General features: G+C 37.9%; 1 protein-coding gene across 2 annotated transcripts; it reads right to left on the bottom strand.

The window, feature by feature from the left end:
- Positions 1-148: 148 nt before the first annotated feature.
- On the bottom strand, positions 149-22,050 carry eif3eb (eukaryotic translation initiation factor 3, subunit E, b). 2 transcript variants are annotated; one of them, XM_084131899.1, is made up of 13 exons: positions 21,944-22,039; positions 21,214-21,331; positions 19,650-19,767; positions 19,488-19,530; positions 19,245-19,349; positions 17,419-17,544; positions 16,917-17,041; positions 15,819-15,945; positions 13,957-14,058; positions 13,127-13,236; positions 11,814-11,916; positions 2,482-2,616; positions 149-2,042 (listed from the first exon to the last, which is right to left on the bottom strand). In XM_084131899.1, exons 1-13 carry the CDS (start codon positions 22,031-22,033, stop codon positions 2,004-2,006), a joined length of 1,341 nt encoding a protein of 446 aa, XP_083988025.1. In that variant the 5' UTR covers positions 22,034-22,039; the 3' UTR covers positions 149-2,003. The 2 variants fall into 2 exon arrangements, with proteins under 2 accessions (XP_083988025.1, XP_083988024.1); XM_084131898.1 differs by having other exon boundaries at positions 860-2,042; positions 13,939-14,058; positions 21,944-22,050.
- Positions 22,051-27,923: the final 5,873 nt, after the last annotated feature.

Here is a 27,923-nt window from a genome sequence, read left to right as displayed (position 1 = left end):
AAAAGTGTAATTATGGATGTAATTACGTGCAGGTATAATGCAAACACATGCAAGTACACAATAAGTGCATTGTATCATAACTAAATGTTAATACATAGTAGTTAATATAAAGTGGGTCCACAACTTATGACAAAACATTGTTCTTTTTCCCATTCAAAACTATATTTGATGATTTTACAGAAAGGTATACATTTACAATCTCCATTTTGAAGAATGTACCAAATAGATCAGCTTCCAGGAACAACATGCATTCAGTAAGTACAAAACACACACTTTCCACAAGCATTTTGTCTGGATGAAATACAAAAATAACCAAAGGAAAATCTGTGATTTTAGAGGAAGCTGGTCATTTATGAGTCACTACAGGATCTTTCCATCGCGGTTTGCTTCTTTGACAACACACAGCCTGTGTTTTCAACCTCTGGCCCAAAATTACCTGGTCTCCTTCAAAATCAAACACAGATGCCCAACATTCCTAGGTTTCAGCTTGTAAACACAACAAAATCAACAAGGTTTTAAAAGAGAAGATGATCAGTCAGGCAACTGGTAATGAATGGTTTGTGGCCATCTATGGGTGACTAGCCAAACAGTGGTGGAAAAGTTAGTCACTGTTGCCACCTAGTGGATAAAACATGAGCTGAAAATTAATAAAGGATTTTATTACAGAACTGATGCTGGGTTCCCACAATTTATGACCAATGAATTTTCACCATCTGTGACGATCGTATACATTTTAAAAAAAATTGTTTATAGAAGATTGCATCTAAAACCTGTAAAATTTATCCAAATAAATGCTTTAGAACAGTTACTTAAAATTACACAATTGATCAAATATTTGGGGGCCGCAAGTTTTTGTTTTGAAAGCAATTAATCATTTTATTCAGCAAATATACATTACATTGATCAAAAATGACAGTAAAGTCGGGTTACAAAAGCATTCAAATAATACTGTTATTTTGAACTTTCTATTCATCAAATAATCCTAAGCATGTTAAATATTAAGCAGCACAACAGTTTTTAACATTGATAATAATAAGAAATGATTCTTGAGCAGCAAATCAACATATCAGAATGATTTCGGAAGAATCATGTGACACTGAAGACTGGAGTAATGATGCTGAAAATTCAGCTTTGCCATCAGGAATAAATAACACTTCACTTTCAAATATATACATTTTAATAATATTAAAATGGAAAACAGTTATTTTAAATTGTAATTGTGTTTCACAATATTAAAGTTTTTTTTATTTTTTTTATTAAATAAATTCAGCCTTGGTGATCATATAAGACTTTCAAAAAGTTACAAAATCTTACAGACCCCAAATTTTTGAACAGTAGTGTATATTAGTTACAGAAATGTCCAACATTATTAATTTATACAACTTTTACAGGCCTGGAAGTCACACATTTTCCAATTCTCTAATATTTCAGTACTGTAGGAACCCTGTTGATAGAGTGAAAAATAAAGAGTATTAAAACTGAAGTGTGTTGTTTCTCCCTACATCCCAATTTTACTGTGCACAGAAAACTGAGTTAGCCATTAAAAATGTTGCTGAAGTGTCTCACAAGACAAACATAGTAGAAATAAGAGAGAGTTTGGAGAGCCCAATAATGACACAAATTACACACTTTACCTTTGACCATTAAAGATTTCAGAAGTATATTGTAGGATCCTTGAACACACTTTCATTGTTTACTGTGGTGTTATGATGTTCAACACAATGACTCGCATAAGAAAAAAAAAAAAAAAATGTCCTTTGAGATTACACAGAACTGGAATAATTCATAAAAACTTGCCTGGTAAAATCCATCCTTCATACAGAATACATAATTTACAACAGCATCTCGAAACTCCATAGCTTTGTCATGCTGGAAATGTTGGCAACAGTCTTTTGTAGAATGATCCTATTATAAAACATGGCTAGATAAAAGATGTTAGTTAAATACGAAGATGAGGTTGAGGAGTATAACAGTAAATCCAATCTTTGCCTTGTGCTTCCTGTCTAATAGAAGCCAGTTTCTTGACCCGCCCAGTTCGGTGTCTAGAAAGATAATGGAGGATCATTAGTTGCATAAAAGATGCAGCATATACAGCAGAAGTTCTTACTCAAAACAATTTCTATTAAATGTGTTTGACATTAATATTTAAAATGCTCTGACTCAAGCAATGTCTCCAGAGTGAACAGCAAGCAAAATGCAGGACAGCAGAAGATACATGACGTGAATTGCTTTGCTGTCATAAAATACGATTATTCAGATATTACGCAGAGTCTGGGCTTTGATCTGGGAGTGTGCGAGATATTTAAGGGAACTGTATGCCAGCTAATACTGGCTAATGTTCAGTTAAGGAAAAATTGCTTCAACGTTTAAAAGCTAAAATTTCCCAGCACACTCATTTCATGACGGTAAAGATCCCAATGAGGCCCGTCTGAGGGAAAAACTCATTACTACAACCCGTTTTGTTTGCTTTGAGTCTGGTACCTCGTTCCTGCTGCTGTGACTGATCTTCTTCTCGATGTTCATGGCCAGCATCTGACTGCGGAACGACAGGCTCTTGGTCTTCTCGATCACTTGTTGATACGGCGACACGGCGTTGTTGCCCATCACCACGTGACCCTGAGTAGAAAACACCCATTAGAGAGGAGCAGTGTACTGAATAAGACTAAAACAATGCCTTTATAAATTATCAAACAACTTTTCTAAGTAATATAATGAAAAAGTAAAGGCTTCAGGGGATTTGGGGCTTCAAAGTCACTTTGGTTTTAAAGTGACATGCAAAACTTCCAGTAGCAGTACACGAGATCCAGGGGGCGGAGTTGGATCCAGATCTAAGGGGTGGAGATTGGTAGGTTTAGGGGTGGGTTTAAGGGATCAGGGGGTGGAGATGGGTAGGTTTAGGGGTGGATTTAGGGATCAGGGGGTGGAGATGGGTAGGTTTAGGGGTGTGTTTAGGGATCAGGGGGTGGAGATGGGTAGGTTTAGGGGTGGGTTTAGGGATCAGGGGGTGGAGATGGGTAGGTTTAGGGGTGGGTTTAGGGATCAGGGGGTGGAGATGGGTAGGTTTAGGGGTGGGTAGGTTTAGGAGTGGGTTTAGGGATCAGGGGGTGGAGATGGGTAGGCTTAGGGGTGGGTAGGTTTAGGGGTGGGTTTAGGGATCAGGGGGTGGAGATGGGTAGGTTTAGGGGTGGATTTAGGGATCAGGGGGTGGAGATGGGTAGGTTTATGGGTGGGTTTAGGGATCAGGGGGTGGAGATGGGTAGGTTTAGGTATATGTAAGGTGGGAGGAGTTGGATCTGGATCCAACTCCTCCCCCTGGATTTCGTGTTCTGCAGTGAGGACCATCTCAAAACTTCAGACAACTATTATTTTACTAAATTACATTTCCTATTAGGGGTGTGGGAAATATATTGTCTATAATAATATCGTACTTGTTGTTTTAATGATGTGCAATCTGTCCCTCACTTTGAAAAAAAAAAGAAGCAAAACACGCCTATGAGTTATATAGTCTTTTAGGCTATATTTATATCATATTACATAGTTAAGCATTCACACAAAGATTGCCATTTGTTCCCCCCAAATATCATCAGAATTGCAAATGCGATATTGATTTTATATAACAGTTTAATAAACAATTAAGTGACGTACATTTTAGACAAAATTTTGCCTGTTTTGCTCTATTTCGCCGACTAAAATAGTTCCAAACAAAGCTACAGCAGAACTGTTTTGCATCTCCGAGAAACACACAGCTGTGTTTCGTTGCTGAATGAATCAGTTCTTTTGAATGAATCAGTTGAATTATTGACTCAATGATTTGCTCATTAACGGTGACTTGTCACCACCTAGTTGCAGTTTTAGTTTCACATTTAAAGTATCTTTTCAATTTTAAAATCATTTCATATATCTTCAATGTTTTTTAAAAACATCAAAACATTATTTATGCATTATAAACAGTCTGTGTAAATGCATCTGCATTTCCTCTGCATTGCAAAGATGGATGTGGTTGATGCTGATTTCATTTGATTGGTAACAGCACTAAAAAATAATGTGTTGGCTCAACAACAAAACAAATTAACAGTTTGCATACATTTTTTGGGGTCATTATGACAACTATGAGTGAATATACATTTAACCAACAAGCTACATTGAGTTAGAGGGACTTAATGTAATTTGTAGCATAAACAAAATTTTAAGTTGATTAATCCAGCCCTGGAACCAATTAATCTTATCCATTTCAGTTCAAATCAACTGCTATCACAGCACATGCTAACATAACTTATTTAACATTAATATTTAATGAATAAGTAAGATATTACTTGTCACTGGCATTAGCGCAGTCACTGCTTATAGAGTCAATGTGTTTATCTTCATGTATCTACTCTTCAGCACAATGGTAACCACTAAAACTTCAACATGACAGAAACTCTTTTAAATGTCAAACATAACAGCATTAAACACACTAACAGATTTTTCCGTTCCCCAAAAACAAATAAATTAACATTTAATTTAAACATTTATTCTCCTTATTCAGTCCTATGCAAACCTGGGAAATAGAAATCCACTGCCCAATTTCCGAAGTTAAAGACAATTTCATTAAGTTACTACAACCAACTTAAAAAAAAAAAAGCCAATTAACACAGAAATTTAAGTTTAACTTACAGATGATATTAAGTTGATGTAATGATCAACATTATTATGTCAACAGAACTCTACAAAATTGCAAACTTATAATGTTTAATTAAAACAATAAATTATAATTTTTTTTAAATTGCAACCATGCATTTATTTAAGATGTGGTAACAGGTCCCATGAATTACTTTTTGTAATTTAACTTAGTGATTAAATTTGAATGCAAAATGATGCATAAGCCACATTTAATTAGGTAAAAATGCAGATTACAGGTAAAAATCCATTTAAACAAAATCCCAGAACGATATTGTCAATACCGCAGACACCTATATCAGCTTACAATAAAAGCACTATTCATTAACAAACATACACAAGAAAGGCAAGTAAACTGGTTGCGTTTCCCTTTAAACTCCATTGTTAGAAAGCTCAACCAATACAAAAAAAAAAAAAAATGCCACCCTCATGTTTCCGTCATACTCTGTAGATCTAAAATCAATAGGTTACTTGCGTAACCCCGGTTCTCTGATAGCATTAAGTGAGGTGTCTCACTATGGGATACGCCCCTTCCGCGGATTCCACAGAAGTCCTATTACATTACGCCAGCCCCAATTAGATGGCAGACATGACGCAGTGTCTGGGAGTGGCTACCCCACCCCTCAGTATAAGAGGAGCAGCACTGCGTCATTACGACATTCAAAACAAGCACACCTTTTCCTCGCTTCACACAGCAAGGAGGGTGATCTGGTGAGACACCTCACTTAATGCTATCAGAGAACCGGGGTTACGCAAGTAACCTATTGTTCTCTTTCAAGCATACGTTTCGGTGTCTCACTATGGGATATACTAACTCCCGTAATGCCAGATAGCCGATCAAATCCTGTAGAAATGATAGAACTATTGCCACTGAGCATTGAAAAGGAATCTCATTCTTAGCCGCGCACCAGCGCTCAAACACGCCCCATTTGCAGTCGTAGAGAGACCTAGTCGACGAAGCTCTAGCATTCTGTATAGTTCTGATGACATTGTCAGACAGACCGGTTGTGTTCAAATTTAACCACTCACAGGCCAGGCCCATAGTGCCAAGCGTTCTGGATGGGGATGAAGGATTTCCCCCCCCGCCTGTGACAGTAGATCTCTGCGTAACGGGAGAGACCACGGGTCTTTGTATAGCATACGTATGATCTCCGCCAGCCAGTATTTCCCTGGCCACCTCGGAGCTATTAAAATCAGCTTTAGTCCCTCTTCCCTCACTCTGTAGAGTGTTGGGGATATTAATGCTATCGGTGGGAACGCATACAGAAGAGTGCGGGGCCAGTCGTGTGCCAGCGCATCTATCCCCAGAGGCGCGCTCTGATCTTTCAGGGAGAAAAACAGAGGACACTGAGCATTGTCGTGGGACGCAAACAGGTCCACTGTCGCTCTGCCGTATAATTCCCAAATCTGTTCGACCACTTCCTTGTTCAATTTCCACTCTCCGTAGAGTGGATTTCCCCTGGATAGCAGATCCGCACCCTGGTTCATAACGCCCTGTACGTGCGTCGCTCTCAGGGATAAAAGATTGGCATGGCTCCACAAAATCAGTTTGCGTGCCAGCGTGTGTAAGGGAAGTGATCTTAGGCCCCCCTGCCGATTTATATATGCCACAACTGTGGTGTTGTCCGTTCTCACAAGAACATGATGTCCTTTCAGAAAAGGAAGAAAATGCTTCAACGTTAGAAACACGGCCAGCATTTCCAGATAGTTTATGTGAAGATCGGTCAGATGATGACCCCATCTTCCATTCACTATCCTGCCCTCGTGAATGCCCCCCCAACCGGACAACGACGCATCCGTCGTTATGACTTTTCTGGTTTGAACCACACCCATAGGAACCCCCTGAACCAAGAAGGTTGGGTATCTCCACTGGCGCAGTGCAAAGACCGCCTCTGACGTCACTCTCACTCTCCTTCGGGAGTGTCTTAGTGGGTCCAGTCTCAGAGATGCTACCCAGCGCTGAAATTCCCTCATAAATAGTCTGCCTAAGGGAATAACCATTAGGGCTGAGGCCATCAGACCCAATAATCTGAGGCATGTGCGGAAGGAAACAGTTTTCCCCCTCTGAAACTCGGCCAGGCATAGGGTGAATTTTCCCACCCTGTCCTCTGACAGTCGCGCTCTGAATGTCACAGAGTCCAGTAACAGCCCCAGATATGTTATAGACTGTGCGGGAGTCAAAACACTCTTTTCGGTGTTTAACTTTAAACCCAGTTTCTGAATGTGTTCCAGAAGCATAGATGTGTGATTTTTCGCTTCTTGCTTTGACTGAGCTGTCACCAACCAATCGTCTATGTAGGTAGCGAGACGAATGCCCCTTTCCCTGAGCGGGGTCAGGGCCGCTTCTGTACATTTTATAAATACTCTCGGGCTGAGAGACATACCGAATGGTAAAACCAGGTACTCGTATGTTACTCCCAGGAAAGCAAACCTCAGGAATTTCCTGTGGGGTGGGTATATGTTTATGTGAAAGTATGCGTCTTTCAGGTCGATTGATGTGAACCAATCGCCCGGGCGCACCAGATTTAGGAGTGTGGCATGAGTGAGCATTCTGAACTTGTACTTCCTTAGGTATTTGTTCAGCGCACGTAGATCTAATATGGGACGAAGAGCACGAGTTCCTTTCTTTGGGACTAGGAAGTATCTCGAGTAAAACCCACTGCGGCTTTCCTCGGGTGGGACCACTCGTATCGCCCTTTTCTTCAACAGGGAGTTTATCTCGTCCTGAAGAACGTGCTTTAATTCTCCCCGCACCTGAGAATGAATTATCCCTTTGAAGTGCGGGGGGGATTTTGCAAACTGCAGCCTGTACCCGAATTGTATTGTCTTTAATACCCAGCGGGACTGTGTGCACTCTCGCCAGTAGTCTATTTGTAGCGTTCTGGCGCCATCGTGTGGCTGAGTCATGAACGAGTTTGTGGTCTGTACTGCGCATGCGTGTACACTTAAAGTTTGGACAGAGTCTGTGTGGCTCATCACTTCTAAGGGCTCGAACGCTCCCCGAGGTGATGTTATAATGTGCTCTGTGAATATGTTTTGCAACATTTTTTGGGGAAATGTGTTTTGCAACATTCTTTGGGGGTACAGTGAAAACTTTATTGAGTTTTGAACATGAAAAGTGCTTGTGACTAGTGGGTGGGTGTGCACCACTGCACCGTGTCTTTTCCTTTTCACCGCTCTGTTTCCCTCGGCCCAACCGGGCGCTGTTTTCCCCACAGAACATCTGTGCACCGAGGAACTCGTCATGTGTTGAACGCTGAACGACTGAGGGTTGGGAGCTAGCAAACTGGGGGGCTGTTGACTCCCTCCCTTGGGGAAGACCGTGTCAAACTGCCTTCTTCTTCCTCCTCGCTCCCTGAAGATGGGGCTGGGGATGAGGCTGAGGGGCTGGCTGGACCGTCTGAGCTGCTGAGGGCGGATAGTTCTTCCTATGCCAGCCAGATCTCTGCTCTTGCACTCCACTCGGACCCGCTGCACTCACGATAGGTCTCTGCCGTTTCGGAATGCGAAAGCTGGGAGGTGGGCGGGCCGTAACCTGCGCGAAGGTCTGCCGGGGTGGCGGAGGGGGTGCAGTCTGTGTCTTTCTCGGCATACAGAGTTGCAAAGCCTCGTCGTCCCTCTTTTTCTCTTCGCATTGTTTTTGCATCAGTGTCAGAGCTGAGCCAAAAATGCCCTCTGGAACGACCGGTGCATCCAGGATGGCTTCTTTTTCCCTGTCAGAGAGATTAGCCAGATTAAGCCATCGCCCTCTCTCTTGGATAACCATTGTGGCCATGGCTTTCCCAGCAGCTTGAACCACGCATCTCTGAAGACGCAGAGAGAGATCCGTGACAACACAGATCTCTTCCCAGTGTGTCTGACCTGGTGTGGTAGACACTTCGTCCTGCAGCTCCGCTTGGTATGCGGTCAGCAGAGAGATCGCGTTCATAGCCCTGGCAGAGAGCGCGACTGCTTTATAAGCGTGTTCCGTCATGCTGGACTGGAAACGGTCAGCTTTAGATGGCAGGGTCGGATTTGCAGCCGCCGTGCGCTTCGGTTGCAAGTGCGCGGCAACCAGTGGCTCCATGGGGGGCATTCGGAGAAGGCCTTCCTTCTCCATCCCCTCCACATCGAGAACGGAGCTGCCCTGCACTGGCATCTTGCTGGTAAACGGCTTGTCCTTCCATGTAACCGCGAGCTCCTCGAGGAGCTCTGGGAAAACAGGAAGGAGCTGCCGTGCTGCTCGTTTTGCACTCGGCAGCCTCTTCCCCTCATAGCGAGACTTTGCAGTCTCTGCTACCACGGTTGGCCACGGAATATTAAGTTTCCCTGCAGCGCGTTTGCACACATCTTGCAGATCAACACTCACGAGCGGGGAGGGTGGTGGCCCGCCCGCCTCTTCCATGGATCCCGCCGCAGCGAGGAGCTGTGCCGGTTGTGCGGAGGTAAGGAATGGTGAGTCCTCGAAATCTTCCTCTTCGGAAAGAAGGAAGTCCGATTGCTCCTCTCCCTCGTAATTAAGCGCGTCCTCTTCCTCGTCCGAGCTCAGACTGGGTTCAGTAGGTAGAGGCATGCACACATCGAGCTGCTCACTCCAGGATAGAGCTGCTGTGGTGGACAGCTCTACAGGGATGGATACCTGCGGGGTGGCAGCTGGCGCGGGGCTAGGTGTCATGAGGGGATCCATGCCAGACAGGCTAGCTTGGCGTGCTAGTCTGCGACGAAGGCTCTTTATGGTGAAGCGTGCGCAGTGTTCACATGAACCGGGATTCTCGATAGCCAATTGAGCATGTTTCAGCCCGAGACATGCAGAGCAGACCTGGTGTGTGTCTTTGCATGAAATTTTGTTCCCGCATGAATCTCCCCCACTAGCCGGGACAGTCTGCATTGCTGCAGCCATCGTAGTGTCGAACAATCCTTGCAATCGGCTGGAATGCTAATCGAAGGAGCCAGGCGAAAAACGGCGTGGTGGCCAGTAATTCGTCCGGAGGTTCGTAGAAAGTTTGTAGGCTTCTGGTGTGAAGCGAGAAGAGGTTTTTGAATGTCGTAATGACGCAGTGCTGCTCCTCTTATACTGAGGGGTGGGGTAGCCACTCCCAGACACTGCGTCATGTCTGCCAGCCAATTGGGGCTGGCGTAATGTAATAGGACTTCTGTGGAATCCGCGGAAGGGGCGTATCCCATAGTGAGACACCGAAACGTATGCTTGAAAGAGAACTCTCACGCACTTGCACACATTCAAACTTCGCTGACTGCACACAATGGTCAAAGATGTCAAACCAGGCATGACTCGTCAAGCAAGTAAGAAATGCATAAGCACAAAGGAATAGATTTATGAGAGGTACATCTAACATGAAGACGACTCCAGAAGAATATAACATATTTATAATGTATAATATAAAGTTGTATGTTCTTTTGAAAACACTTCACAATAACATTCTATATGTTAACATTACTTAATGCAATAGCTTACGTGAAACAATTAATATTTTTACATTAATCTTAATGATAATTTCTACAAAAACAATTTTAACACTTCAATAAATTAAAGGGGTGGTTCGGGATTTTTGACATCGGACCTCATTTTTAAGTCAGCCTGGTTGTTATTCATCAGTGGAGACATTTTTTTTTTTAAATTATCCAGTCCTTATATTTGGATAGTTAGCCGATGCTAGGCTAGCGCGAGTCAATGGTATATGTTAGCCAGCCATTAAAAACCGTTTTACCCACTCCACAGTGCACCAAACGCAAATCAAGTATAACACTAGACTATCGATGCAAATGTCCGTTGAGAGAATAATGTTAGAAATCAAACTTACCTTTCATCTCAATGATCCCAAAGGAACTAGTTTCTCAGCAGCTGCGGAATTTTACTTTGCTCCGGTTAGTAATGCGGCAAAAAGTAAACACAGTGTGCCAGCGGCAGGTAAATACACTTGCGGCAGGTAAATACACTTGCGTCATGTGTGGACCGGCTCACTCGGTTGCCTAGGTAATCAATATCACTCCGCTGCTGCTGTAGACAAGGCTTATGATTACAGGGAACAAATTATAACTAATGCAATGTGATGAAAGGTAAGTTTGATTTCTAACATTATTCTCTCAACGGACATATACATCGATAGTCTAGTGTTATAATTGATTTGCGTTTGGTGCACTGTGGAGTGGGTAAAACAGTTTTTAATGGCTGGCTAACATATACCATTGACTCGCGCTAGCCTAGCATCGGCTAACTATCCAAATATATGGACTGGATAATTTTAAAAAAAAAATGTCTCCACTGATGAATAACAACCAGGCTGACTTAAAAATGAGGTCCGATGTCAAAAATCCCGAACCACCCCTTTAACATTAGTTATTGTATTATGAACAAAATGAATTGCCAATGAATAATAGAATGTTTAAAAATTAACAGTAACCTAGATTAATAGTTAAAGCTACATAAAAAAAGTTGCTTTTGCTAATATTAATGTGTACCTTTATTGTAAATTTTTACTTGTGTAAAATGGGAAAGAGCAGTTTGGACATTCTGCTAAACATCTCCTTTTGTGTCCCACAGAAATAAAAGGAAAGGGTAACTTACAATAAGGCCCCATTTGTTAATCCATTAACTATAAATCCATTCACTAACTACCAATGAGCATATATTACTATGACATTTATAACTTAACATTAATACTGGTAATTAATAAAAAAAAAAAGTTGTTCATTCTTCGTTCATGTTAGTTTACAATCTAATGTCTAATATTAACAACTTTTGTACAACTGTACAACAATTAATATACAACTTTTGATTTTAAAATGTAAAAGTAAATATTGAGATTTTTATCAACTAAGATTAATAAATGCTGCATAAATATTGTTCATTGTTAGTTCATGTTAAATAATGCCATCAAATGAAAGCCAAACTGTAAAAACTGCTGACAAATAAAATCATAGGCTTGAAACATGAGGGTGCGTAACTGATTTTTGGCAGAATTATCCCTTTAAGGTTCATATTGAGCTAAAAAAATAAAATAAACGTAAGACTCAAAAAACTGCTTTAGGCTATGTGTACCTTATTTAAACAGTGTACCAACAAACGTCCCTGTTTCACTGTCAGAGGGAGTCTAGTGCGTCTCAAACTAATGGGCTTAGTGTTTGGACATGTGTTCTGCACCCCAAAGCTCGCTCACCAGTTTGGAGTCGATTTTGGCATCCAGTCTGGCATTGCGGATCAAGTTTACGATCCATCTCTCAGCCTCCTCGGGGGTCATATTCAGCTTATCTGCCAACATGCTGCCCAGAGACAGGAAGAGCGATGGATGAGAGGGAGAAAATGAGAAATGCTGAGATTGGCTAAGGTCAACAACAAGCTGTAGCTCTCCTCTTAAAACAAGAGTTCAAACAGTCTCAGTGAAAATCAATCAGTGTAATAAACACAAGCAAGTGATGACATGAATTAAGATGGACCACCATGTCTAAGATTAAATGTGGACACAACAGGGTTCCTAAATAGTGGTGTTCAAAGAAACTTTTAAAGGGGGAACTATTGTGCTTTTTTGCATTTTGTTGCTTTTTGAGCATGAAAAAGGTCTGCAAAGTAACAAAGAACAAAGACCACTCCAGTAAACACTGTTTCTGAAATCCCTGAAACGGCTCGATTGTAGTCTTGAGTTTTTGTCTGGGAACGAACACGTCATAATATTCCTCGTTTTAATAATTCCCACCCAAGGCATACAAAAAAAGTGGTGAGGCCTGGTTCTGTTGCATTAGTAGTGTGTTAAAACTCGCGGTTATGGTAAGGGGCGTGAAGTGTGGTTGACCAATCACAACACACTGGTCCAGCCGACCAATCACAGAACACTGCATTTTTCCGGAAGGAGGGACTTCATAGAGACAGGAACTAAACAGGGCTGCATTTCCCAAAAGCATCGCAAGCCCAAGTAGATCAACTTAGCTCACGGTGCTTTTGAGAAACGCAGTCCAGAGCGTTACTGACAGACTGGAAAGAGAAACAAAAAAGAAAAAGTGAATATAATAAAAAATAATGTGTTTTTTGAACATTCAAGTATGAAAACCTTTTCTAATAGACCTCGTAAAACAAAATCAAGAATTTAAAAAGTTAATAATAGGTCCCTTTAACAACCATCAATGTAACGCCTATAAACGTTATTAGAGTAAACGAAAACTAAAACCAACAAACATTTGTTACTTTATTTCAATTCACTTCATGTTAAACGCACACACCCGAATAAAACTATAAATAAAACTATAAATAACTCTAATAGTATCTCAATGATACTAAAATAACACGTAACAGTTGTACTCTCCATCTAGCTATCCTTAGCTCAGTATTCAGAATGTACACCATTGTGATGTCAGATTTGGTTGGGGTCCATTGATCCTGGCAGCGCAGTGAATCCTCGCAGCACGCTCTGCTCTTTTTACAGCGCTAAGAGGATTAGCACACACTAGTCTATCAAGATTCATCCTGGGGGGGGGTTACCTGATGCTGATGCACTGATGGATCCGGCAGAAGGTCTCGAAGATGAACAGCCGTGCATTTTCAATGAAATCCTCCAAGCAGGCTACCAAGAAGAAGTCGTTCACCAGCACCTTGAAAACAAATAGTCTATTCAAATTATGTGTTTTAGAAGTTGTGTAAATATTGTTGATGGTCCACTGAAAGGCAAGGAGACTGAACTATGTACTTTTAAAAATAAAAATAAAAAAGTCACTTAATTTTACATTAAAACCGATTCAGATTTTTTATAGAAAATAAACTTTCTCCAATAAACCTTTACAGTAAAGTGTGAGTTCTGCACACAAATGCAGTACCACAAACAGAATTGCAAAAATAATGGTCTAAATTATTATATGCATTCACTTAATGTTAAACGCACACACCCTTTTTTGAAAAAAAAAAAAAATTGTACAATTTTTTTTACATTTACATTTATATATACTTTTTTTTTTTTTTTTTTTTTTTATAGACAAATCCCACAGGCGTAAAACTGAAATGGTGTTGAAAAGGCAGTTGAGATTATGTTTTCACAGGTCTGAATGCTGAACACTCCCTCTGGCCACATCTAAGAGAGGAGCTGCCTCATAACTGTAGGTCTGAGAACTGACAGCAGAAAGGCTTTGAAAAGCCCAGTGGGAAACAGCATTAAATTACAGAAGACAGGGATTTGCAGTGGATGAATACATATGGCTTCAAGCAAAAGGATGAGCGTTCTTCTCAATGTATACCTCCAAACGACTCAAAGGGAAACGGTGTTAGTTGGAATCACAGGGATGACAGGCCTGGAAACTCACAGCGGGTGGTGATCTTACCGACTCGCACTCCCTCAGTTTTTTCTGGGCGCTGTCGAAATCAAAGTTAACATAGAGGCACTCCACAAACTCTGTGATGGGATCCTTGTATGTGTATGACTCCTGTTGAGAGAGTGAAAGCAGAGAGAAACATTAATCTCGTGCTAATTTGACAGCGAGTGCCAAAGTCTGGGGTATAAATGTGGCGTCGCCCCAAGAGCACTCTGACGACTACATTTAAAAAGAGACGCTAATTCACAAACTCTGAATCAATACTTAAAGGAAGCACATTTAGTATGAGCATAATTGAATGTGATGATGCTTGTCGTGATAGAAACCTCAAAGGAGAATCTGTGAACTCATTCATCTGAACCACAAAGAAGACAATCTTCAAAACAACCTGAACTCAAACTGCTCAGCTGAGATGCACTTTCAGAAAAACATTGTGGTTTTATGCATATTAGCATGTGTGGTCAAGGAATGGTCAATTAGTTGGTTTATCTTAATTTTTTCTTGAGTGTTTATTTTAGCTTTGATATTTAAAGCATAAAGATGTTGATGATGTAGTTAATTACTGTTATAATTAACATAACAGTATTAATATGATGTTACTCTTATAATTCAGCAGTTAATATCTGAACGCATCATACATTTGTCTACACAATGTGACAATTAACACAGTCAAATCTATCACACAGCACTGAGCAAACCTAGCGATTTCATTGTACGAAGGAACCATGAAACATTAGGCTATATTATCCATTTTGTTAATTCATGGCAAACAAAAAACATCACCCTAAACCAGAGTAAAGGGGTGGTTACACTACTTCTTGTTCCATTGGCTTGCATTCAAATGTACATGAATGCGGAAGACCAGAAACGCAAGCTCGTGCATTTGGGAACGTGGCGAGCACCAGCTACGCATTATTTTCACATTTGCATAATTTCCAACATTTTTGTAGGAAGATGATTACAGCATTTCACTAGATTTGTAATGAGATGCGTTTGTAAACCTGTTTTCAGAAACGGTGGTTTCCGACAAAATAATAGCTCAATTTCAGTTTCGGTCAAAATAATGGCTCATGGGTTTGAAAATGTAGAAATTAGATCAAAAGTATTTTAATTTCCTACTGCAGCATAAAGTAAAATAATATATTCATGAAATATTCATTTTTATTTGTTGGCTATTACTGACATAGAAATAATAATATAAAATTATTATTATTATAATATTATAATTGTTTGGCTTCCTAAAAACAGTGTGAATGTTGTAGCCTATTGGTTAGAGAGTCAGACTGGTAACCCGGTCGTGAGTTCGATTCTCAATTCCGGCATGAAATGACCGAGGTGCCGTTGAGCAATGCACCTAACCCCCAATCGCTCCCCAGGCGCCACAGTGAATGGGTGGCCACTGCTCCGGGTGTGTGTGTCCACGGTGTGGACAGTGTGTGTTCACTACTCACTACTCCTAATGTGTGTGCACTAACTTGGATAGGTTAAATGCAGAGGACAAACCCAGAGTATGGCCTTCACGTAACTTCACTTTAATGTAGACTGAGACACTATATCACAACTAACAAGAGGTTTTATTTGAACTTGTTGAGTTCCCAATTAAAGTACAAGTCAATTCACCGACTTTTTTCTTTGTTCAATTTGCACACTGAACTCTCAAAGAAGAATTTAACTTTAATGTACAAAAACATATGGGGTTATTTGATTCCCCCTAGAGAAACACCATAGTCTAACAAAATCCTGTGGGAAACACTGGTGACATCATATCACGCCCATTGCAGCGTCCATAGTAATTTCCACGGCATAACTATACACCCACTAGTCATTCAGAAAATCCACCGCCTAGTTAAATCCGCGGCGATCATGCTAACCTGTTGGATGACTTTGACCAGGTCTTTGAGGACCTGTCGTCGTTTCCTCACGTCCTTGTTGGTAATGACGGCCGTGGTCAGGTAGCGCAGAATGTGGGGGCACATGGTCTGAATTGCGTTTAAGTACCTAAGAAACAGACAACATCCATCTGTAATGCAAAACATTTTTTATTCATCACAGTTCAATAGCTTGGGGTCAGTAAATTTATATTTTTATTCAGCAAGGATGCATTAAATTGATTAAAAGTGATATTTATCATGTTAAAAAAGATTTCTATTTCAAATAAATATTGTTCTTTTAAAATCTCTATTCATCAAAGAATCCTGAAAAAAACAATTTTAATGATAATAAGAAGAAATGTTTGTTTTTTAAGCAGCAAATCAGCATATTAGAATGATTTCTGAAGGATCATGTGACAATGAAGACTGGAGTAATGATGCTGAAAATTCAGCTTTGCCATTATTTTTGACATAACTTTGTATTTTTGATCAAATAATAGCCTTGGTGCCCAATTCTTTCAAAAACATTTAAAAAAAGATCACAGAGCCCAAACTTTTGAACTGTAGTGTATATGTTTTGCAATAACAAATATAATTTTTTAGATTTTCCAATAACAGAAACATTCCAAAATTAAATAATATTGAATCAGAATTTGAGAAACTGAATCAAATAAATTCAAGAAATCAGTATAGATACAGTATGTAGCTCTAAAAACCAATGGCAATTATAAACCATGAGAAAAGTGGATTTTTTTTGTCCAAAAAAAGAAAACTTTGATTGGTTCCTGTTTTAAAAAGACATCAGTGTGGTCTTTCAAACACTCAACACAGAGTGTGTCATCTTCAAAGTGCTCAGACTGAGCAAAGCTCATTATATGGTCATGCAAACAAGCACTGTACCCCCTAAAAATGTAACGCTTTCAAGAGCAAATCTCATTAACAGTGAATTTTCCAGCTATTGATGCAAACACATGGCCCTTTAGCAAGTGATAACAAAAATGTTATGCAAATGTGGTTTGTTGCATTCCTACATTCTTTAATGAGCCATTTGAGAGTGCTTGTAATAACAAAGAGGGAATTCTGTGTCGTCGTACTCACTGGGGCTGATAGAGAAACAGCTCGATGATGTTGTCTCTGCCTTTGGGGTGGTTAAAGAAGACGAACAGAGACCAGTGTATGAGCCACGTCCTCTGCTGCAGCGACTGAAGAGGGGAACTCACCGACTGAACCGTGGCAGGAAAGAAAAACATGGTTTCATTAAAAATGTCAACATTCTTACAAGCATTTACAACACAAGCAAGTGAGGCCGTAGTAAATCCACACACATCCATCTTTAACTGCACCGCAAATAAAAATTCCAAGCATTTACTTCTCAAAGCTGATGCAATGTAAATGTCATCCTGGTCAATTTTGTGTGTATAGTTGATCTAATGCCTGATGTCTGCTAGAGGACTGTTATGTCTGAGCTCAAAGGAACATGGGTAACACAGCAAATTAACCAGTGGGAAGGATATTGGATTTCTCCAGCTGATGAAATACAGCCGCAAAGCTTCTATTATACAGGGGAGACAGAGGATTGAAGGATGCCGGACAGACGTACGTTGTTGTCGATGGTCTCTCGTAAGCGGGTCAGGTCCTCCATGGCCGCCTCCCAGTTCTGCATGAGGATCTCGGACGCCAGTTTTCCCCAGAGAGAGCTCAGAGCGTTCCTGTCCGTTGAGGGAACCTGAGTCATGACAACAAAACATATTGATTTTGTTGGTATCAATTCTCTGCCAATTTCCACGATGAAATTTCATTGATCCAGCTCCCACAGCTATACATTTTTCGGATATACTGTTGCTTTGGCGTTGATGAAAATTGTCACGTCTCGATTGGTTAGGACACAATTTTGAACCCACAACTGACTTTTATTTTTTTATTTTTTTTATTTGAGATGTTTAACGCGTTAAAAAAAAATAACGCAATTAACGCAGCACTTTTTTTTTGCCTCGTTTGAATGATTTCCTGTTGCGGCTGCTATTGAAAAGGCCGAAAATATGCCGTCCCGCTCCCGCACCCCCCGTGTTCGGCGATCAGGTTTCATTCTCGCGCAGCTTTCATGAGTGGGTCTTTTCCGCTCCGTGTGTGCGTCACGCTCTCCGTTCTGTGCGTCAGTGTACCGCTCCGTGTTTGCGCTGCGCATTCTGCTCTGTCGTTAACGGCCCAAATGCTCCAATCATGTACCGATCACGCACTGGAAAAGCAAAGTCCGCTCAAATAACGTGAAATTTCTCAGTAGTAGACTTCTGTTTGCAATAGCCCTATTGAGCTGGTATAGTCATGCTGGGCAACAATGGTAAATTGACCTGCTCTGATCACATGCTCTGGTAATAATAGCTTTGTAGGACTATATTTAATTTTGATAATTAGTAAAAATAAAAAATAAAAAAAAAATCTGTTAAATTGATTATGTTGATTGATTATTGAAAAAGAATAATATATTGATATTGATGTTTAATATTATTTTAATATAGGGCTATTTTCTGTTCCTTTTTCCGTGTTGTTTAATTTAATTAGGTGATTCTAAGTTTAAATATTGATTATTACAAGCTTGGGGGAAATGCAATTAATTACAGCAAATTGTGCAATTAATTAGTTGATTTTTTTTTTAATCGATTCCCAGCCCTAATATATATATATATATATATATATATATATATATATATATATATATATATATATATATATATATATATATATATATTTGCAATTTAAATGAACTGTTTTCTTTTTTTTTTATATATATATATTTTAAAGCTAAATTTATATCAGCAGCCAATACTCCTGTCCTTATTGTCACATGATCCTTCAGAATTGTATTCATTTTAATATGCTGATTCAGTGCTCAAGAAACATTTTTTATTACTATTAATGTTGAAAACAGCTGCTGTTTTTGTTGAAACGGTTATACATTTCTTTCTATATATATATAATATATACAAATCTTACTTGTCCTGAACTTTTGAACAGTATAAATATTTTAAATATCACCAAAAATAGTTTTGCTTATATCAAGATATGTCTGCTAATAATTTTTTAAAAATATAAATATAAAATGATAAAAAGAAATAAAAAAATCAGACATATACTAGTATAAGCAAAATTATTTTTGCGAATTTAAAACATAGCAGTTACAATGCATAATATTTTTGTTTATGTTCCTTTAACGGTTTTTCTAACCATCTCAAGGTACTGTTACTGGTTGTCTGTACAAGCAAATTATTAAAAACAAAACACTTTAACTCTGTTAAAACACTCAGGGAAGAAACAAATTTGCTTCTATTTTCATTCATTTCAGTGTCAATTTCACACTTCACAAATCAAATTAACCAAAAACATAGGATAAACACTAGCAGTCTTGCTCACATGAACAAGAACACTTACTAGCACACGGAAGAAGTAGAGATACTCCGCAGCCCCAGAGTAGTTGCCACACTCATACTGGAATTTGGCATAACGGTATAGCGTATCCAAATATTCCTGACGAAACTGAGGGAGAAGAATACAGAGGTAACGCAAAATGGCAGTGAAATGAAATATTCAATGATGCAATAAGCTGTTGATTAGCTTCTCCGAAAATAAAAAAGGAATAATTGGTTATAGTTTGAGGTATGTTGCAAAACTTACACTATGTTTGTCTGCTAAATATTCAAACAGCATCCTCCCATCTCTAAGAAAAAACAGTGCATCTTAGTAGTGACTTTGCATATGTTAAGCCACTTGCATGACCACTAAACACACCAGATATTGTATTTCAAGGTGCAGTACAGCAATATGATGACATCAGACCTGGTGGACTGCATTTGTCTCTGAGTCTCTGGATCTTCAAACATCTTCACTATGGGTTCAGTCTCAGACTGGAGCTGCTTCAGCTGGGCCACCACTGTGGTTCTTTTCTCCCTTAAGGCTACACGGAGAGAAATTATTACATGTAATAATATACATGAAATATACAGTACCGATCAAAGGTTTGGAAGCATTATTATTTTTTATGTTTTTCAATTAAGTTTCTTATGCTCATCAAGCCTGCATTTATTTGATCAAAAATACAGAAAATACTGTAATATTTCAAAATATTTAAAATGATGGTTTTCTATTTTAATATACTTTAAAATATGATTTATTTCTGTGATGCAAAGCTGATTTTTCATCAGCGATTACTCCAGTCTTCGGTGTCAAATGATCCTTCAGAAATTATTCTAATATGCTGATTTGATCAGTTTATTATTATCAATGCTGGAGATAGTTGTGCTGCTTAATACTAATTATATTAATATAATATTAATTATATTAATAACATTAATTAATACTAATATTTATATTTTTTGGAACATGTGATACTTTTTCAGGATTAATTGATGAAAAACAAGTTAAAAAGAACAACCTTTATTCAAAATAGAAATATTTTCTAACAATATAAATCTTTACTATCATTTTTTATCCATTTAACACATTCTTAATGAATAAAAGTATGAATTTCTTTCAAAAAAAGAAAACATTACAGGGCCCAAACTTTTAAACGGTAGTGTAGCTTATATTGTTAAAAACGATTTATAATTTGAATAAATGCTGTTCTTTTTTAAACTTTTTCTTCATAAAAGGATTTGAAAAGAGTATCACAATTTAAGCAGCACAACTCTTTCCAACATTGACAATAAACCAGCATATCAGAATGATTTCTGAAGGATCATGTGACACTGAAGACTAAATTAATGATGCTGGAAATTCAGCTTTACATCACAGAAATAAAATATATTTTGAAGTATTATAACACCATTATTTTAAATTGTAATAATATTTCACAATATTAATGTTTTTTTGTTTTTTTTTTATCAAATAAATGCAGGCTTGATGAGCATACTTTTATAAAAAAAAAACATTAAAAATAGTAGCCTAATATTTCCAAATCTGTAACCAGTACTGTATAGTAACACACTCTATTTGATGTAAAAATCTTAATTACATGTAATTGCTCAGTCAGTGTTTCAAGTGCGGAAAGACTTCAATAAAAGTGCTTGTAAAGAATATGTCAGGTAACCTTACATTTAACTCAGGAAAGCCATTCAATGATCATAAACCCATCAGTTAGCTAGAAAAATTAACTCTGAAGTGGAGCATTTTACTAAATATATTATGCACCCTTACATTTTACATATTCATTACATTTTAACTTAACCTGTTCATCAACATTTAGGACTTGAATCAAAACATATATAATATATCTGGCTGGCCAGGGGATTGACACTAATTTCACAATTTGATTTCAATTCACAGGCTTGCGATTTGATTCAATTCCAGATATACAGATATGTTTTTATTTAACTCTATTTTAGGTGAGAGGGGAAATACTTACAATGTGGAATTTCTTTGTCAGGATAAAGGTTCTTATATACGTCCATGGCGAAGTCCACCATGTTCGTTTCACTGAGAAGATCCAGCTTTCCTTGGAGAAGTTCTTTCTCATTGTAGATCTGAGGTGACAATAAACATCAGATTTAACAGCACTATATCAGGATTTTTGAATATATGACTGACTTTAAATTGAAGAGGTATTATGCAACATAATAACATGATTTTAACCACAAAGCACTGAAATACTACATGACATATTTTCAAATATCTCACAACAAACAAGTAGCCTACTTCGCTGTGCCAAGTGATGGCTTCACACAGTAATAGTATTTTAACATATACCACAACAATTATTGATGACAGTATTTAAGTATTTATGGTATACATGTTACTTTGAAGAATATCATGTTGTTATTACAACAAAATAACACTATGTCCAAGTATAATATTATACAAGTAGAAATAAAATGAGATATGAGTTACGAAATAAAAAATTATGCTTTAAATGAAGCTGATCTGTCAAAAATAATACAAAACAATTAAACGTTTAATGCAATTATCACTATAAAGAGGTAATTTCTGCTTTAATATCAGATATGAACCAAATAATTTATCCAGACCAGCTGACTTTCCGCCACACGTGGCGCTGCACGATTAGCGACTAGCAATTAATTAAGAATATAGCTGAGTAACGAAGTATTTACTTTACACTACTGTGGTTTATATATTACCTCCTTGACAGAAAGAAATTCCAGCAGCGGAAAGACCAAATGTCGGTCTAAAAAATGCGCAATCTTGGTGGTCAGATCGTACTCCGCCATTTTGGAAACGGAAATGAGCTTCTAAATAACTTTATTCAAACACTGAAGAGACAACAGTGACCTGCTGCACTCCACAAGCACTCTCAGTCATTCCCTTTAGTAGATTGGTGTTCATATCCTCATGAGACCCAGAATTTTTTTTTTTTTCTCTGTTAAGGACATTATTGTTTAACAAATTTCTTTGAGACCATTTATAAGCCACAGTTTTAGCACATCCAGGGCTTTTCAGAGCTATCTGAGGTTACACCATCACAACTCCCTCTCGTTGGTCTTTAAATATGACTGACATTGACTGAATTAGTCAACTTAATTCAGCACTTATGGGAATATGATAATATTTTGTAATTATCATTTAAATCAGACAATTTTCCATATTGTTTGTCATAATTTTACATCTCAAGACAACTTTAGAGGGGTTTCAAATATGACTTTCTGTATTGAGACATGCAGTTTCATACATGTCCAGGACTTTTAGGTGAATAAGTGTATAGGGAAGAAATTACATATTAATATTTCTATGAAATATGAGATATTATGAAAATGTTGCCAAGTTATTACTGTATTTAGTATAGCCTAGCTACTTCTTTTTTTCTTCTTTTTTTTTACATGTTGCCCAGAGAACACATTAATATGCAAATATAATGGAAACACTCGTTTTTTGGCCATGTTTACACACATATTGTGTAAAGTAAAATAATAGACTTCAAATCTTTCTCTAATATATTTCATACCATAGTTGGGAATCGTTGTACAAATGTTTGAGCATAGTTTCTTCTTAAGGAAGAAGTATCCTAGAGCTGTCGAAGTCCTGAAAGCCCTAATTTACATTAAACACCTATAATGCATATAAAATGCAAAATATGTAATTTTTTAAAACTTTTTTCAATACAATTTACACAAAACAGCTACAGTATAGCTGTTTTACAAAGGACAAGTTATAGAAAAAAAATAGCCTGGAACCTAAAAATTTACTGGTATATTATAAAAAATGAATACATAAAAAAACATTGTTTTGATTATAGAGTCTTATTTTCATTTCCTGAGTCCTAGAGTCCTCCATAGGACATACAGTGAGGAAAATAAGTATTTGAACACCCTGCTATTTTGCAAGTTCTCCCACTTAGAAATCATGGAGGGGTCTGAAATTGTCATCGTAGGTGCATGTCCACTGTGAGAGACATAATCTAAAAAAAAAATCCAGAAATCACAATGTATGATTTTTTAACTATTTATTTGTATGATACAGCTGCAAATAAGTATTTGAACACCTGAGAAAATCAATGTTAATATTTGATACAGTAGCCTTTGTTTGCAATTACAGAGGTCAAACGTTTCCTGTAGTTTTTCATCAGGTTTGCACACACTGCAGGAGGGATTTTGGCCCACTCCTCCACACAGATCTTCTCTAGATCAGTCAGGTTTCTGGGCTGTCGCTGAGAAACAAGGAGTTTGAGCTCCCTCCAAAGATTCTCTATTTAGGTCTGGGTTTAGGTCTGGAGACTGGCTAAGCCACGCCAGAACCTTGATATGCTTCTTACAGAGCCACTCCTTGGTTATCCTGGCTGTGTGCTTCGGGTCATTGTCATGTTGGAAGACCCAGCCTCGACCCATCTTCAATGCTCTAACTGAGGGAAGGAGGTTGTTCCCCAAAATCTTGCAATACATGGCCCCGGTCATCCTCTCCTTAATACAGTGCAGTCGCCCTGTCCCATGTGCAGAAAAACACCCCCAAAGCATGATGCTACCACCCCCATGCTTCACAGTAGGGATGGTGTTCTTGGGATGGTACTCATCATTCTTCTTCCTCCAAACACGTTTAGTGGAATTATGACCAAAAAGTTATATTTTGGTCTCATCTGACCACATGACTTTCTCCCATGACTCCTCTGGATCATCCAAATGGTCATTGGCAAACTTAAGACGGGCCTTGACATGTGCTGGTTTAAGCAGGGGAACCTTCCGTGCCATGCATGATTTCAAACCATGACGTCTTAGTGTATTACCAACAGTAACCTTGGAAACGGTGGTCCCAGCTCTTTTCAGGTCATTGACCAGCTCCTCCCGTGTAGTTCTGGGCTGATTTCTCACCTTTCTTAGGATCATTGAGACCCCACGAAGTGAGATCTTGCATGGAGCCCCAGTCCGAGGGAGATTGACAGTCATGTTTAGCTTCTTCCATTTTCTAATGATTGCTCCAACAGTGGACCTTTTTTCACCAAGCTGCTTGGCAATTTCCCCGTAGCCCTTTCCAGCCTTGTGGAGGTGTACAATTTTGTCTCTAGTGTCTTTGGACAGCTCTTTGGTCTTGGCCATGTTAGTAGTTGGATTCTTACTGATTGTATGGGGTGGACAGGTGTCTTTATGCAGCTAACGACCTCAAACAGGTGCATCTAATTTAGGATAATAAATGGAGTGGAGGTGGGCATTTTAAAGGCAGACTAACAGGTCTTTGAGGGTCAGAATTCTAGCTGATAGACAGGTGTTCAAATACTTATTTGCAGCTGTATCATACAAATAAATAGTTAAAAAAATCATTTTTTTGATTATGTCTCTCACAGTGGACATGCACCTACGATGACAATTTCAGACCCCTCCATGATTTCCAAGTGGGAGAACTTGCAAAATAGCAGGGTATATATATATATATATATATATATATATATATATATATATATATATATATATATATAATCATAATTTACTTCACCATTTGTTTCTTATAGGCTACTCCAAACAATGTAATGATTAAAAAAAATAAAATAAAAAAAAAGAAGAAGAAGAAGAAATTTACAAAACTTTTTTAGGTCTCAGGAGGATATTGGATCCACTTCTGTCGTTCATTTTATGCAGAAGAATGTGTTTGTTTAGTAATTTAAGAAAGTATTTTTACAAAACGGTATACCAAATTGAAAGTAATTAGCTCTGGCACATACATTTTATTCATTATAACCTGATTATATACACAGTGGCACGTTTAGCAGGATGCAAATTTAGATATAAACTTGAGAATTATAGTGAGTATTGTGAGATCATGCACGTAACTGGGGGGGAAAAAAGCTCAAATAACAACTTCCCTAAAAAAGATACTGTAAGCAAAATTAGGTGACCTGTTTTTTCCTTTCCCAAAGGAATGTGGTGGTGCTATACTTGCAGTGTGGGCACATGATTTTGTCCTCCAACACTTTCTGTGTGATTGTAGATATAGGGTTCATATGTACTATGGCAAACTTTGCAACCTCTATTAAGTAATATCATTTCCATCTGAAGATTGTGAGTTTAATATTTTATACAATGTAATGCAATACATCACAGGAGGGAATATGGACTTTTGTCAGAATGTACGGTTTCCATGGTAATTTTGCAAAGGCATTATCTCGATGTAAAAGGATACCTAAATGAAAAAAAGGACGAAACTGATTGAGTAATCTGACCCTCAAGAAGACTCTTCTTATGATACACATATCATCATTCTCAGTTAATTGCTAAATTTGTCATGCTGCTCACTCTGTTAAATGCCACAGTACATCTTTTGATGTTTTATCTAGCATTAAATTAAAATATGGCAAAACTTTAGAGCTGATATCAAAGTCAATGTGTCTGAAGAAACAAAAGGTCTTGTAAACACACTAACACTCAAGACTAGTGTGGCACATTAAAATTAATTTCAAACAGGAGGTGATCTTACCAACTTCAAAGTGGGCTAATGAAAAATACTCAAGATAAGAGCATATCAATTATAGACAGATATAATCTGTGGTTTATTTCCTATAGAATATCATTAGCCCAGAGTGACAGTATTGAACAGTTTCTGTATTGGCGGATCTTGCCCGGAAAATGGTAATGTTTTGCAGATTAAAAGCTAATAACTGAGACAAATTAAAACATATTATGTGAGCATTTTAATTTGTTTCCCAGTGTTTCAGAATAAACATGTCCTATTAGATTACACTACAGCCTATTAGTCATCACAATGAATATTTAAACCCATGCTGAGTGATGATATAGTCTTCAGGACTATCATGCAGAGATACAAATTTAACTGCAGTATGCTGTGTGTGTACAATTTATCAAAGAGGTTGAAAGAGGTTATTTTTAGACAGTCGGTTCTTTATTTTTTAGTACTACTACGACTACGACTACTACTACTACTAAAAATAATTATTATTATTATTAATAATAATAATAATAATTATTAGTAATAATAATAATTATTATTATTACAACAATTCTTTTTAAATTGTAAATAAAACAAAGATTATTTGAGGACTTTCTTCAAGAAAATACTATTTCAGTCTGTCTTCTTCAAATTTTCATGTTTACTTCAATGTGTTAATGATTCTTTGTAATTATTTGTGAAATTTATTAGCAATTAGCAAAATGAAAATTGTTTCTACATTGTTTCAGTATACTATTAGTAAGATGATTTATTTATTAGTACTATTAGTAATTGGACAATATTTGCCCATTTTGAGGTGATCCGCCTCAGCCAACAACCAAACATTTAAATATGTATTTATTATAATTTATTGTTCATTTTATTCATTTTTTTAATTGTATACTTTAAAAATGCATATTTTTGGGGAATAATGAAATAAATATAAAGTAAAATAAATAATAAATCATGTTCATTTCCTTACATTGTTGCTATATTACAGTATAGTATTTATTTAATTTATAATTACATTTATAAATAATTTTATATTAATATTAAATATGTACTCAAATATTAAAATAATATTAATCTCAACATAGTTTTAGGCATAATTCAGCATCTGTCTTTTCTATGCCTATAGTGTAAGCCATTAGCTGTGTAGTTTTTCACTCTATGAATGGATGAATTATGGTGCACTGCAGACATTAAATTCAAGATATAATAAAACATTGTGATGTGGAACAGAAAAGAAATCTCCATGGTAACTCTTGGTAACTCATGGTAACTCAGTTATTCCGATAAATGTGACAGATATCATCCATAGCCTTGATAACAGCAAAACAGACTCACTTATAATCGTACAGCAGGATGAGGGGGCTGGTAATTCAGTATTCGCAAATTATACGGCTATAAAGGGCTCATTTGGCAGAGGGAGCACGAGAGAGAATGGAGAGGAGACAGCGTAATCTGCATTACAAAAGAGGTCGGGTTTAGCTATAACCTGTAACTGAGCCATAGATAGTGTCAGTGCTGTTCCACATCGTTAATCTCGCTTCTGTTTCAACTCCATTGTGGGTATTTTTACACGGGTGATTTTATCACGCGTTTCCCACTATACGCCTCATAAAAGCAGAAGTTTGACGGATGGCTTCATCCTGGACAGCTTCAGGAGCAGGTTGAAGGTGCTCCATGGAAACCAAATGATGGGTGGGGGTGAGGACATGAGATTTTGTCCGCCGGCACTTTCCGTGTGCTTGATGGGTATCACTGACAGAACATCATCCTTAAGGGACAAATAAATAATCCATCCATGCATTTGGTTGCTATAGTGAACTGACTCTTTGGGGAAAATGGTTTGTCTGCCTTGCTTGCAGATCTCAAAAGCCTAGCGGGTCATGTGAGTCATCAGCCAAAACCGAACAGATATAGGGGTCTTTCAAAAGAGCTGACTCTGTAGCAGTGCAGTCTTTCAATCTAAATCAAAGGACACTGGGTGATGTGTTTGATCGAGCATATTTCTATAAAAAGTGATTTTATACATCACAGGATGCTGAATTGTATCTAGTCTTCCTCTGGAGAAAAAGAGATCTCTGTAACTAAAAACGTTTATTGACTCGTTGCTTCTAAAGAATGAATGTTTTTTTGACCCCGTTTACACCTCTACATAGTCTCGTTCAGTTGTGATTCGATCGACCAAAACGCATCTTAATACCATGTGTAAACAGGGCTTGAGTGTAT

The sequence above is a fragment of the Abramis brama genome, assembly GCF_963993115.1.
Source record: "Abramis brama genome assembly, chromosome: 12".
Lineage (NCBI taxonomy): Eukaryota > Metazoa > Chordata > Actinopteri > Cypriniformes > Leuciscidae > Abramis > Abramis brama.
The sequence above is the reverse complement of the archived record's forward strand: the minus strand, read 5'-3'. Positions and strand labels throughout refer to the sequence as shown.

Coding starts and splice junctions, on each gene's coding strand:
- eif3eb (XM_084131898.1), bottom strand. CDS start 22,033: ATGGCGGAGTACGATCTGACCACCAAGATTGCGCATTTTTTAGACCGA. Junction 21,332..21,943: donor AATTTCTTTCTGTCAAGGAG/GTAATATATAAA, acceptor TTGTCACCTCAG/ATCTACAATGAGAAAGAACT. Junction 19,350..19,487: donor ATTTAGCAGACAAACATAGT/GTAAGTTTTGCA, acceptor CTTCTCCCTCAG/TTTCGTCAGGAATATTTGGA.